At 49.0% G+C, this 14877-nt stretch overlaps 1 protein-coding gene across 1 annotated transcript in view; it reads left to right on the top strand.

Annotated features, from left to right (window-relative positions):
• The window catches only part of LOC141147343 (ly6/PLAUR domain-containing protein 1-like), a 168747-nt gene that overhangs the window by 34987 nt on the left and 118883 nt on the right, over positions 1–14877 (top strand). The window contains exon 2 of the mRNA XM_073634584.1: positions 9709–9843. Coding sequence (XP_073490685.1) covers positions 9709–9843 — 135 coding nt within the window. The remainder of the gene's footprint in view (positions 1–9708; positions 9844–14877) is intronic.

Genomic DNA, 14877 nt, shown 5'->3' with positions numbered 1-14877 from the left:
TGTGCGGCAGTGTCAGTGTCGGTGTGTGGATGTGTCGGTGTGCGGCAGTGTCAGTGTCGTTGTGTGGATGTGTCGGTGTGCGGCAGTGTCGGTGTGCGGCAGTGTCAGTGTCGTTGTGTGGATGTGTCGGTGTGCGGCAGTGTCGGTGTGCGGCAGTGTCGGTGTGCGGATGTGTCGGCGTGTGGATGTGTCGGTGTGCAGGATGTGTAGGTGTGCGGATATTTCGGCGTGCGGATGTGTCGGCGTGCGGATGTGTCGGCGTGTGGATGTGTCCGTGTGTGGGATGTGCTGGTTTGTGGATATGTCGGTGTATGAATGTGTCGGTGTGTGGATGTGTCGGTGTGTGGATGTGTCGGCGTGTGGACGTGTCGGCGTGTGGGATGTGTCGGTGTGTGGATGTGTCGGTGTGCGGCAGTGTTGGTGTGTGGATGTGTCGGTGTGCGGCAGTGTCGGTGTGTGGATGTGTCGGTGTGTGGATGTGTCGGTGTGTGAATGTGTCGGTGTGCGGCAGTGTTGGTGTGTGGATGTGTCGGTGTGCGGCAGTGTCGGTGTGTGGATGTGTCGGTGTGCGGCAGTGTCAGTGTTTGGATGTGTCGGTGTGTGAATGTGTCAGTGTTCGGCAGTGTTGGTGGGTGGATGTGACGGTGTGTGGATGTGCCGGTGTGCGGCAGTGTCAGTGTTTGGATGTGTCGGTGTGTGAATGTGTCAGTGTTCGGCAGTGTTGGTGGGTGGATGTGACGGTGTGTGGATGTGTCGGTGTGTGGATGTGTCGGTGTGCGGCAGTGTCAGTGTTTGGATGTGTCGGTGTGTGAATGTGTCAGTGTTCGGCAGTGTTGGTGGGTGGATGTGACGGTGTGTGGATGTGTCGGTGTGTGGATGTGTCGGTGTGTGAATGTGTCGGTGTGCGGCAGTGTCAGTGTCGGTGTGTGGATGTGTCGGTGTGCGGCAGTGTCAGTGTCGTTGTGTGGATGTGTCGGTGTGCGGCAGTGTCGGTGTGCGGCAGTGTCAGTGTCGTTGTGTGGATGTGTCGGTGTGCGGCAGTGTCGGTGTGCGGCAGTGTCGGTGTGCGGATGTGTCGGCGTGTGGATGTGTCGGTGTGCAGGATGTGTAGGTGTGCGGATATTTCGGCGTGCGGATGTGTCGGCGTGCGGATGTGTCGGCGTGTGGATGTGTCCGTGTGTGGGATGTGCTGGTTTGTGGATATGTCGGTGTATGAATGTGTCGGTGTGTGGATGTGTCGGTGTGTGGATGTGTCGGCGTGTGGACGTGTCGGCGTGTGGGATGTGTCGGTGTGTGGATGTGTCGGTGTGTGGATGTGTCGGTGTGCGGCAGTGTCGGTGTGTGGATGTGTCGGTGTGTGGATGTGTCGGTGTGTGAATGTGTCGGTGTGCGGCAGTGTTGGTGTGTGGATGTGTCGGTGTGCGGCAGTGTCGGTGTGTGGATGTGTCGGTGTGCGGCAGTGTCAGTGTTTGGATGTGTCGGTGTGTGAATGTGTCAGTGTTCGGCAGTGTTGGTGGGTGGATGTGACGGTGTGTGGATGTGCCGGTGTGCGGCAGTGTCAGTGTTTGGATGTGTCGGTGTGTGAATGTGTCAGTGTTCGGCAGTGTTGGTGGGTGGATGTGACGGTGTGTGGATGTGTCGGTGTGTGAATGTGTCGGTGTGCGGCAGTGTTGGTGTGTGGATGTGTCGGTGTGTGGATGTGTCGGTGTGTGGATGTGTCGGTGTGCGGCAGTGTCGGTGTGTGGATGTGTCGGTGTGTGAATGTGTCGGTGTGCGGCAGTGTCGGTGTTTGGATGTGTCGGTGTGCGGCAGTGTCGGTGTGTGGATGTGTCGGTGTGCGGCAGTGTCGGTGTTTGGATGTGTCGGTGTGCGGCAGTGTCGGTGTGTGAATGTGTCGGTGTGTGGATGTGTCAGTGTGTGGATGTGTTGGTGTGTGAATGTGTCAGTGTGCGGCAGTGTTGGTGTGTGGATGTGTCGGTGTGTGGATGTGTCAGTGTGTGGATGTGTCGGTGTGTGGATGTGTCGGTGTGCGGCAGTGTTGGTGTGTGGATGTGTCGGTGTGTGGATGTGTCGGTGTGCGGCAGTGTCGGTGTGTGGATGTGTCAGTGTGTGGATGTGTCGGTGTGTGGATGTGTCGGTGTGCGGCAGTGTTGGTGTGTGGATGTGTCGGTGTGCGGCAGTGTTGGTGTTTGGATGTGTCGGTGTGTGGATGTGTCGGTGTGTGGATGTGTCGGTGTGTGGATGTGTCGGTGTGTGGATGTGTCGTGTGCGGCAGTGTTGGTGTTTGGATGTGTCGGTGTGTGAATGTGTCGGTGTGCGGCAGTGTCAGTGTTTGGATGTGTCGGTGTGTGAATGTGTCGGTGTGCGTCTGTGTCAGTGTTTGGATGTGTCGGTGTGTGAATGTGTCAGTGTGTGGATGTGTCGGTGTGTGAATGTGTCAGTGTGTGGATGTGTCGGTGTGTGGATGTGTCGGTGTGTGAATGTGTCGGTTTGCGGCAGTGTTGGTGTGTGGATGTGTCGGTGTGTGGATGTGTCGGTGTGTGGATGTGTCGGTGTGTGAATGTGTCGGTGTGCGGCAGTGTCGGTGTTTGGATGTGTCGTGTGCGGCAGTGTCGGTGTGTGGATGTGTCGGTGTGTGGATGTGTTGGTGTGTGAATGTGTCAGTGTGTGGATGTGTCGGTGTGTGGATGTGTCGGTGTGCGGCAGTGTTGGTGTGTGGATGTGTCGGTGTGTGGGTGTGTCAGTGTTTGGATGTGTCGGTGTGTGAATGTGTCAGTGTGTGGATGTGTCGGTGTGCGTCTGTGTCAGTGTTTGGATGTGTCGGTGTGTGAATGTGTCAGTGTGTGGATGTGTCGGTGTGTGGATGTGTCGGTGTGCGGCAGTGTTGGTGTTTGGATGTGTCGGTGTGTGGATGTGTCGGTGTGCGGCAGTGTTGGTGTGTGGATGTGTCGGTGTGTGGATGTGTCGGTGTGCGGCAGTGTTGGTGTGTGGATGTGTCGGTGTGTGAATGTGTCGGTGTGCGGCAGTGTCAGTGTTTGGATGTGTCGGTGTGCGGCAGTGTTGGTGTTTGGATGTGTCGGTGTGTGGATGTGTCGGTGTGTGGATGTGTTGTGTGCGGCAGTGTTGGTGTTTGGATGTGTCGGTGTGTGAATGTGTCGGTGTGCGTCTGTGTCAGTGTTTGGATGTGTCGGTGTGTGAATGTGTCGGTGTGCGTCTGTGTCAGTGTTTGGATGTGTCGGTGTGTGAATGTGTCAGTGTGTGGATGTGTCGGTGTGTGAATGTGTCAGTGTGTGGATGTGTCGGTGTGTGGATGTGTCGGTGTGTGGATGTGTCGGTTTGCGGCAGTGTTGGTGTGTGGATGTGTCGGTGTGCGGCAGTGTCGGTGTGTGGATGTGTCGGTGTGTGAATGTGTCGGTGTGCGGCAGTGTCGGTGTTTGGATGTGTCGTGTGCGGCAGTGTCGGTGTGTGGATGTGTCGGTGTGTGGATGTGTTGGTGTGTGAATGTGTCAGTGTGTGGATGTGTCGGTGTGTGGATGTGTCGGTGTGCGGCAGTGTTGGTGTGTGGATGTGTCGGTGTGTGGATGTGTCAGTGTTTGGATGTGTCGGTGTGTGAATGTGTCAGTGTGTGGATGTGTCGGTGTGTGGATGTGTCGGTGTGCGGCAGTGTTGGTGTTTGGATGTGTCGGTGTGTGAATGTGTCAGTGTGCGGCAGTGTTGGTGTGTGGATGTGTCGGTGTGTGAATGTGTCAGTGTGCGGCAGTGTTGGTGTGTGGATGTGTCGGTGTGCGTCTGTGTTGGTGTGTGGATGTGTCGGTGTGTGGATGTGTCGGTGTGTGAATGTGTCGGTGTGCGGCAGTGTCAGTGTTTGGATGTGTCGGTGTGTGAATGTGTCGGTGTGCGTCTGTGTCAGTGTTTGGATGTGTCGGTGTGTGAATGTGTCAGTGTGCGGCAGTGTCGGTGTGTGGATGTGTCGGTGTGTGAATGTGTCAGTGTGCGGCAGTGTTGGTGTGTGAATGTGTCAGTGTGCGGCAGTGTCAGTGTTTGGATGTGTCGGTGTGTGAATGTGTCAGTGTGCGGCAGTGTTGGTGTGTGGATGTGTCGGTGTGTGAATGTGTCAGTGTGCGGCAGTGTTGGTGTGTGAATGTGTCAGTGTGCGGCGGTGTTGGTGTGTGGATGTGTCGGTGTGTGGATGTGTCGGTGTGTGAATGCGTCAGTGTGCGGCGGTGTCGGTGTGTGGATGTGTCGGTGTGCGGCAGTGTTGGTGTGTGGATGTGTCGGTGTGTGAATGTGTCGGTGTGCGGCAGTGTTGGTGTGTGGATGTGTCGGTGTGTGAATGTGTCGGTGTGCGGCAGTGTTGGTGTGTGGATGTGTCGGTGTGTGGATGTGTCGGTGTGCGGCAGTGTTGGTGTGTGGATGTGTCGGTGTGCGGCAGTGTTGGTGTGTGGATGTGTCGGTGTGTGGATGTGTCGGTGTGCGGCAGTGTTGGTGTGTGGATGTGTCGGTGTGCGGCAGTGTTGGTGTTTGGATGTGTCGGTGTGTGAATGTGTCGGTGTGCGACAGTGTTGGTGTGTGGATGTGTCGGTGTGCGGCAGTGTATGTGTGTGGATGTGTCAGTGTGTGGATGTGTCGGTGTGTGGATGTGTCGGTGTGCGACAGTGTTGGTGTGTGGATGTGTCGGTGTGTGAATGTGTCAGTGTGCGGCAGTGTTGGTGTGTGGATGTGTCGGTGTGCGGCAGTGTTGGTGTTTGGATGTGTCGGTGTGTGAATGTGTCAGTGTGCGGCAGTGTTGGTGTGTGAATGTGTCAGTGTGCGGCAGTGTCGGCGTGTGGATGTGTCGGCGTGTGGATGTGTCGGTGTGTGAATGTGTCAGTGTGCGGCAGTGTTGGTGTGTGGATGTGTCGGTGTGCGGCAGTGTTGGTGTGTGGATGTGTCGGTGTGTGGATGTGTCGGTGTGCGGCAGTGTTGGTGTTTGGATGTGTCGGTGTGTGAATGTGTCGGTGTGCGGCAGTGTTGGTGTGTGGATGTGTCAGTGTGTGGATGTGTCGGTGTGTGGATGTGTCGGTGTGCGGCAGTATTGGTGTTTGGATGTGTCGGTGTGTGAATGTGTCGGTGTGCGGCAGTGTTGGTGTGTGGATGTGTCAGTGTGTGGATGTGTCGGTGTGTGGATGTGTCGGTGTGCGGCAGTATTGGTGTTTGGATGTGTCAGTGTGTGGATGTGTCGGTGTGCGGCAGTGTATGTGTGTGGATGTGTCAGTGTGTGGATGTGTCGGTGTGCGGATGTGTCGGTGTGCGGCAGTGTCGGTGTGTGGATGTGTTGGTGTGTGGATGTGTCGGTGTGTGGATGTGTCAGTGTGTGGATGTGTCGGTGTGCGGATGTGTCGGTGTGCGGCAGTGTCGGTGTGTGGATGTGTCAGTGTGTGGATGTGTCGGTGTGTGAATGTGTCAGTGTGCGGCAGTGTCGGTGTGTGGATGTGTCGGTGTGTGGATGTGTCGGTGTGCGGCAGTGTTGGTGTGTGGATGTGTCGGTGTGTGGATGTGTCGGTGTGTGGATGTGTTGGTGTGTGGATGTGTCGGTGTGCGGCAGTGTCGGTGTGTGGATGTGTCGGCGTGTGGACACCGACTTAACCCTAAGTCAAAGTGCCATTGACGCTGACCCTAACCCTAAGCCGTAGTGCCCTTAAACCTGATTCTAACCCTAAATCTGAGTGCCATTAGCCCTGATTCTAACCCTAGGTCTGGGTGTTTTTGACGCTAACCTAACCCTAAGTCCTCATATAGTATCGGGGTGAATGCCATTGACCATCACAGTCCCCCCATACCGGCTAATAGGGAGCTGAATAGGAGTCTATCATTAGTTCACCTGTCGGCTTCCTAATCCCAATCACAGAACTGTACCGCTCCGTATCTGATAATCATGTCATGAGACGAAAACCCAAACTTTTGCCCCTTCGCCCCCCTGTTTAATGGAAGCTGAAATTGGCATTTAAAAGTGTTTTTTCCATCACTTCCTACATACGAAAGCTTCTTATTGTCACTGGTTCCTCAGGAAGATGTAGGTGGAGGGACATTTTTTGGGAGTTTTAAATTTTGTTATAAAAGAATTGCCAAATGTTTGGTTGACTTTACTTCTAGGTTGTAATTCTTTTTTAAGTGAATGATTATGGGTGTGTACCTGAAAACCAGTCATGTGAGGGAAAGGCATGATTTGGCAGCCTCCTTATTATTAAAGGGACTTCTAGATTCTGATAACCCCCCCCCCCCCCCCCCCCGCTGACCTCCACAACCACCAACCAGGGTTGTGAGGTCAAGGCCCTTGTCCTCATCATCTAGGGGCCAAGGTGCACCTCTCATGTTGAGGGCATGGTATGGTTCAGGCCAGGCTGCATGTTCAGATTAGGGGTCTGGTATGAATTTTATGGGGAACTCAAACTTTTTTCTTTGTTTTTTTTTTGTTTTTTTGCATGGGGTTCCCTTTAAAATCTGTTACAACAAAAGTGACATTTGCAAACAGTCATATAGTGTAAACGGCTGGCAAATGACATTCATTGCCAGATTATTAAAAAGAACCATGTACCTTTCTAAAATACATAGCAGACCCTTGGAAGGGTCTAAGTGTTGTTGTTTTTTGTCATTTTTTTAAAGAAGCCAGGAATGAAATGTCATTTGCCAGCAATTTTAAAACTGTCTTCCTTTGCAAATGTAGCGCCCTCTAGTGTGTGCTACTAGTATAGAGTAGGCAAATTATAGCCTGGCCCATGGATAAACCCGAGTCACTGAATCTGGGTCAGGGTTATTAGAGGTCAGGGCTGGATGACTTATCCTGGCAGATCTCTGGTGCTTCCCCATTTCTAGAATGTTGGAGAACATTCTGGAAGTTAGTGGGCGAAAGCCAGGAGGTGGTTGCCTTGAATATTTAGGGGCCCTTAGCCAATCCCCAGGAAGTGGGCCTGGCACGGAACTAGAGCCCTTAAATGGAAATGAGCCATGCCAGCCAGGAAGTTCGGGTGGAAGATGTAGAAGCAGTGCTGTCAGTGGCTCTTGAGGGACCCCTGCCGGGTAGGGGTTTTACCTTGGGCTGGAGCTCAGGAAACTGGCCTGGAAGGATACCACCACAGGAGGCAGCTGGAGGGACCCTATCTGGAGAGAAGAAGGAGAGATAGTGAGTAGATCAGCACGGCGCAGGGACAGACAACGAGGACAGACTGACAGCTGTAGCAGTGATCTCTTGAAGACAGCGGTGTGCCAAGTCGTCATCTAACCTTACCCTGGGAGATCTCCAGTGTGTCAGTTGGGTGGACTGGGAACAGGAGGCGGCTGGGTGGGCTGGGGAAATGGCAGTCGAGTGGGATGGCATTTCTGTGGAAAGTAGAGTTGGGCCAGTGTCTACAGGGAAGCAGGAGGTGATACAGGATGCAGTTCACTCCACATGTGCTATTTTCCACAAGGGACTGAGAGTTCCTGCCTGTAAGGGGCTATTGCTGATCCAACGAGAGACTGTTAGCTCCCAGAAAGGAGGGACCCAGCAGAGCTGTGCGAAGAGTCAAGTGTTGTGCAGGAGGAAGAAGAAGCTGTAAATAGGGAGGAAAACGTCCCTGGTTCTGTTTGTTGGACATTTTTCAAGTTGGGCATCCCAAAATCCCTACCCCATCCAAGTTATCATCCCCTAATAACAACAAAAACAAACCAAAAGACTGTTTTCTGTCTGGGTAGAATAAGGAAGTGCTGTGTGCCTGGCTGTGGGGAACCCTTACATCTGCGGCTCCTATGGGGTTAGTGCTACACAAATGTTAGCGCTGCTGCAGCACTTTCTGTACATCACAGACATACCCCTTCACAGGCAGGATAAGGATACCCCCAGGTATGTTGTTTAAAGGGACTGGGCACTTCTAATGTTTCGCTTTAAGCATGTAAAAATCACGGATCCTGCCAAATGGAATTTTGAAAACTTTTTTTGTTTTGGTTTGGTTCATGTTCCCCAGGGCAGCACACACCCCCATGCTATTTCTGACACACTTCTGCCTTTTATCCCAGAAAATGGGCATTTTTAATTTGACAGATTCGTCACCTCTTGATTTCAATAAGATTTGGGTTCAGCTTCTTCTTTGAAGTTCACTGAACAACACTCAGACCAAACCCAGGGCAGTGCAGCTCATCACTATTCATGAGCAGCTGATTCTACTCACATGAACTATAAAACCTAAACAAGCAACACTCACCCCGAAAATGCCACATTACCATTTCACTCATAACATGTATTGGCATCTGATGACCTCTACACGAGATAAAGATTATCTGCACAGTATACCAACGCTTCCCATCACAAATGGCTCAGAAGGGTCAGAAAAATATCTGTTAGGGGGAGGGCAGGCCATCCGTGGCCTGGAGAAGAGCAATGATGTCATACCATATGGGTTCACTCAGTATGTTCAGTTTCACAATTGGCTCTAAAGCAACCATTTTAGGAGAGCTCTTTCCCACCATCAGAAGGTTTTTTTCCACCATTAGAAGCTCTTTCTCACCATCAGAAGTTTTTTTCCACCATTAGAAGCTCTTTCCCACCATCAGAAGGTTTTTTTCCACCATTAGAAGCTCTTTCTCACCATCAGAAGTTTTTTTCCCACCTTTAGAAGCTCTTGGAATAAACCTCAAAAACAGCTTAAATTAGTGAACCATTGGTACATAATTATATGTAAAAATACATGTAAATCATCATCCGCGTGCACTTGTAATGTAAAGATATGTTTAGCAGAAGCACTCCTCCAGATGGCAAGGATAACATATATCGGCCATTGAAGACCTCTGCCAAAGAGTCACCAAATATTTAGCATCCATTGGTTGCCTGATGTGGGCTGCCCCGAAAAACCTTTCCCCAGCCTTTCGAGGAACAACACCCAGGCTGACCCAGTATCCCCTGGAATTGATAATAATTATCTTCCCGGGGATTTACCACCATTTTTTGTCTTGCGCCCCCTTATCCTGCAGTGAAAGTCTTCCATTGTTTTTTGGGGCAGCCCACATCAGGCAACCAATGGATGCTGATAATTTGGTGACTCTTTGGCGGAGGCCTTCAACGGCCGATATATGTTATCCTTGCCAACTGGAGGAGTGCTTCTGCTAAACATATCTTTACATTATAAGTGCACGTGGATGATGATTTACATGTATTTTTTCACATAATTATGTACCAATGGTTCACTAATTTAAGCTGTTTTTTCAGAGGTGGTATTATTCCCTGAAGAAGATTAATTTATAACAGTATTTTTTTAAATGCTTTGGATACCCCCCCTCTGCTGTATTCCTCGGCACAATCAATGACAAAGGGAACAGCAAGTACATGGGGACTACCACTTCATGGTTAACAGTCAATTGTGCAATATTGATAATATCATTGATGCAATGTTTTGTCATTTCAACATGAGATTTTTTATGTCATTTTTATACAATAAATATTAATTTTATATATATAGGAAATTTCATTTTTTTAATTGCCTACAAAATTCCATATTTTTGAGGTTTATTCTATGTATTACCAAGGGATGGTGGCAATTTACATGTGTGGCCAGGTGAATCATCCAATACCATTAGAAGCTCTTTCCCACCATCAGAAGTTTTTTTTTCCACCATCAGAAGCTTCATCTTTAAGATTACCTTCATCTGGTCTCACCATATTTCTCTTGAGCTTGTCTGACTGATGCTTCTTTCTTGTAGGCCTGGCTCTGCAGATCCAGTGCTACCAGTGTGAAGAATTCCAGCGAGATGACTGCTCATCCCCAGAATTTATTGTCAACTGTACAGTCAATGTCCAGGACACATGTCAGAAGGAAGTCATGGAGAAGAGTGATGGTGAGTATGATATTGTCTCCTGGTATGGATGATTTTGGATATGAAATAAGGTAAATCTTTCTTCAAAGGGCTAATAAACAACAAAGGTGCAGCGTAGATTGACTCGGTCCTGGGCTGATACATGAGATCGCTTCGTAGATGACCCTGGTGGTGGGTATTGAGGGACGCCCAGTACAAAGTTCATGACATGCAGAGGTCTAATCAAAATGTTTATCAAATTGGAGTAACAGATGAAGACTCCTTCTTCCTCAGATAAAATGTCTATCAATAGTAGAGATATAACTACTGTATCTAATATGACATAGGCATAGAATATACAGTTGTGCTCATAAGTTTACATACCCTGGCAGAATTTGTGATTTCTTGGCCATTTTTCAGAGAATATGAATGATAACAAAAACTTTTCTCTCACTCATGGTTAGTGTTTGGCTGAAGCCATTTATTATCAATCATCTGTGTTTACTCTTTTTATATCATAATGACAACAGAAACTACCCAAATGACCCTGATCAAAAGTGTACATACCCCAGTTCTTAATACCATGTATTGCCCCCTTTACCATCAATGACAGCTTGAAGTCTTTTGTGGTAAAGCTGCCCATTCCTCTTGGTAAAAAGCCTCCAGTTCCTGTAAATTCTTGGGCTGTCTTGTAGGAACGGCATGTTTGAGATCTCCCCAGAGTGGATCAATGATATTGAGTTCAGGAGACTGAGATGACCACTCCAGAACCTTCACTTTATTCTGCTGTAGCCAATGACAGGTGGATTTGGCCTTGTGTTTTGGATCATTGTCATGTTGGAATGTCCAAGTACGTCCCATGCGCAGCTCCCTGGCTGATGAATACCACTGTTCCTCCAGTATTTTTTGATAACATTCTGCATTCATCTTGCCATCAATTGTGACCAAATTTCCTGTCTTTGTATCTCACACATCCCCAAAACATCAGCGATCCACCTCCGTGTTTCACAGTAGGGATGGTGTACCTTTCATCATAAAAAATTGAAAAGAAAGGATTTCCTCTAGGTGGGACTTTGGATAGGGCAGATGGCAAGTGAAATATGAAAAAAGTATAAAAAGGTATATAAATTTTAATAGAAATATTTTAAAATGATGAGCACATGTACAATATACAGAACAATATCATAATGGTATTCTGGAAGTGAATGATCATACAATACAGTACAATTTGTATAGACGAAAACCGCAGAGGTCTGTTGAATTGGAAGTAAATGCAACAGAAATACCCAACGCGTTTCAAATTTTGCCTGGGTTGCTATTACTTAATCGGGGGTATATGCGATTTGTCACAGAACGTAAAAACGTCTGCAAATAAACACAGATTCAATATATATTGAGGAATGTGCAAGGAAACTACAGCTTAAAGATAGAAACACATATCATCGCATCTTAATTTATATGAATTTTAAAGACTAACCGTACAGACTGTATGGCTCTTGGGATTTATCTCATATCCAGAAAGTGGATATGATGGATATTTCATCATAGGCCTTGTTGACTCCTCTCCAAATGTAGTGTTTTTGGTTGTGGCCAAAAAGCTAAATGTTGGTCTCATCACTCCAAATGACTTTGTGCAGAAGGTTTGAGGCTTGTCTCTGTGCTGTTTGGCGTATTGTAAGCGGGATACTTTGTGACATTTGCGTAGTAATGGCTTTCTTCTGGCGACTCGACCATGCAGTCCATCTTTCTTCAAGTGCCTCCTTATTGTGCATCTTAAAACATCCACACCACATGTTTTCAGAGAGTCCTGGATTTCACCTGAAGTTATTTGTGGGGTTTTCTTTGCATCCCGAACAATTTTCCTGGCAGTTGTGGCTGAAATTGTAGTTGGTCTACCTGACCGTGGTTTGGTTTCACCAGAACCCCTCATTTTCCACTTCTTGATTGGAGTTTGAACACTGCTGATTGGCAGTCTCAATTCCTTGGATATCTTTTTATATCCCTTTCCTGTTTTATACAGTTCAACTACCTTTTCCTGCAGATCCTTTGACAATCCTTTTGCTTTCCCCATGACTCAGAATCCAGAAACATCAGTGCAGCACTGGATGAAAGATGCAAGGGTCTGTCAGGAGTCCATAAACTCATTGACCTTTTATACACACACAATAATTACAAGCAAAAAGATCACAGGTGAGGTTGGTTACCTTTAAAGTGGTTGTTTTAACCTACAGGTAAGCCTAGATTAAGGCCTAGATTAAGGCTTACCTGTAGATCCAAGAAATATTTCCTAAACCTACACGGTTTAGGAGATATTTGCAAAAAGACAGGCACCGCTGTCTACGGTGCTGTCTACGGCCCCCTCAATAGGCCTGTGGAAGATTCTGGACCTGGCCAAGAGAGAGATTATTCCCTGTCTGCCTTTAGACAGAGGATTGTTGGTAAGCTGAAGTGGATTGAGAAGGAAGAGGAGAAATTGTTGGTTTTGATGGCTGAATTCAGAAAGAAAAAACAGATTTGTGCCAAACTATACAGCAAGAAGAGACCGGCTCTGAGGCCTGAGTTGAAGGACTTGGAACAAGCTGTGAGAAAGCAGAAAGAACTGGTGAGTTCGCTGAAGGAGAATGGCAGAATATTTAAAGAAAAATATAGGAATGAGGAGCAATTTAGTCGCATGAGGAGAGGAGCTGCTTCCTGCATGGAAGGTGACCCAATCAGTGAGGAGATGCAGGTACCGACAGAGTCAGCAGAGAGTGAGAAAGTGGGCCCGGAGAATGAGCCCAGCTCTTCAACACCTCAGACATCTGCTGAGCCCTCAATTGTGGAGGCCTCTGTCCCCATCACTCCCCAGCAATATGGACCATCTGAGCAGGAGGTTGAAGGTTCTGGCATGCTGGAGTTCATCACTAAGCTGGAATCCCCTTCCCGGGATGGTGATGAGATGGACACCGTTCCTAGCCCTGTGGAAGACAGACCTGTAGCGAGAGCAAGATCCACCATGAAGTCTGCAGCAGCTGAGGGGAAGTCTGATCCCACCGTCAGCCATGAAATCGCAGAGGTCACAACACAGCAAGCAGGTACAGTGTGTGTGCAGGATGGTGTGAACTTTGTTAGTGACAATAGACAAGGTACAGTCTGATTTACCTTCTGGAAACAAAACCTCAGATTTAAATGTTACTGGTGAGAGTAAATGTCAGCTTCTCAGGGAAGAGTCTGCAGTGCACTTCACCTGAACCAGGCACAGTGGCTGTTCCTGTGAATGGTGGAGGAGATGCTGGGTGCAGTAGTGCTACAACTTTCCAGGAGTCTGCAGCAGCCAAGACTGTGATTAAACCCAGGAGAGAAGCTGTGTGTTCAGAGCAGGGAGAGAGGGCGGGTCCTGCCTCTGCTAATCAGAAGACTGCTATCTCAGCTGATTCAGACTCTCTGCCTGCAGGTTTGATTTTGTCTAAGGACAAGACTGCAAATGCTGGTGGTGTAAGAAAAACTTATGCTGGTGTTGCTGCTACAGGATCTAGGAAGGGGGAGCAAGCAGGGAAGGAGCATGGGAATGTTTTATCTTCCTCCCTGTTTAAAAAGAGGAATGTTGTTCAGTTAAAATGGGAGGGCGGTGGAATCCCCCCACATAGGAGGACAGTGGTGTATAAGATTCTACAGATGGGGTTTACACCCACAGATATGTTCGCCCTGATCAGTCCAGCAGGTTCCTATGAGTATGATTTGTCCTTTATCCGTCCGGAGTCTTTGGACATATTTTGGGAGAAGTATGAACACGTGTGTAGGGGCCTGCCGGACTGGAAAGGGCTCATCCCAAAGCTTGTTTTACGCCAGCCCCTCATTAAAATGGTCACAATTCTGGTCCGCAATGAGTCCATACCGCAAGGGGATTTATCTGTATGGTTGAGGAGGTATGGAGACGTCCTGAGCCCCCTAAAAAAGATTGTGGACAATCGGGAATATGGACGGGGGGATGGTCTGTGCAGCTAAAATTAAAGGTTGTTGATAATGTCCAGCATCTGCCATCCTCAGCTTTCCTGGGGAGGGACAGGCTGACCATCTTCTATCCACGCCAGCCAAATCTCTGCAATAAGTGTGGTGATAAAGGGCATCTTGTATCCTCCTGTCCAGTGATGAAGTGCTCTCTGTGTCAGGGTATAGGACATTTGGCAAAGGACTGTAATATCATCAGGTGCAATCTGTGCAATGCGGTGGGACATCCTTACAGTCAGTGTCCTGAGGCAATGCACAACAATCCTGAGCTCATGAGAGAGTTCTTCCGCCTGGACATGGAGGATGTTCGGAGCTCAGCAGCTGGGGTGCCTGTGAGTCTCCCCAGTCTGTGATGCCCCAGTCTGTGCCAATACCTAATGTGTCTCCCCAGTCTGTGGTGCCCCAGTCTGTGCCAATACCTAATGTGTCTGTGTCTCCCCAGTCTGTGGTGCCCCAGTCTGTGCCAATACCCAATATGTCTGTGTCTTTCCAGTCTGTACGTTTACCTAGTGTGCCAGTTTCTTCCTAGTCTGTATGTAAGGTATCAGTTGCCGAGAATGTGTCCAAGCCTTCTCTGTCCTCTAAAATTGCAGAGGCAGCAAGAGGTGCTGAGGCAGGTGCATTAAGTGCAGTGCCAGTCCCCCTCCCCCAACGCTGCAGGGTTTCTTTTGAGGATTGTGCGGTGCAGAGGGGTGGGGAAAATGGTGGAGAGGCTGGTCTGGTGGTAGATAAGGGAAGGGGGAGTGGGGGGGTGGGGGGTGAAGGGGAGGATAGGTGTGGGAAGGCTGTTAAATCTGGTTTGTCTAAGGATGATATGGAGTGGTTGGAGGATAGGAGGAGGAGGAACAAAAGAAGGAAAAAAAAGGGTTTGGTTACTTTGAATCCTAAAATTTTGCCTTTGGAAAATAAGTTTAAGGTCCTGTCTGATGATAATGATGAGTGGGACCCGTTGAGTTCTGCATCCTCCATGGATAATGAGTGCCAGGGTGCAATGAAGCGCGCTGGTTCTCTAGGGAGAGGGAGTAGTCAGGCTAAGAAACGGCTGCCTCAACTACCCTAATGGCAGTTCCCACTCCGTTAAAAGTGGCA

This window comes from Aquarana catesbeiana, linkage group LG06 (assembly GCF_042186555.1).
Source record: "Aquarana catesbeiana isolate 2022-GZ linkage group LG06, ASM4218655v1, whole genome shotgun sequence".
Lineage (NCBI taxonomy): Eukaryota > Metazoa > Chordata > Amphibia > Anura > Ranidae > Aquarana > Aquarana catesbeiana.
The sequence above is the reverse complement of the archived record's forward strand: the minus strand, read 5'-3'. Positions and strand labels throughout refer to the sequence as shown.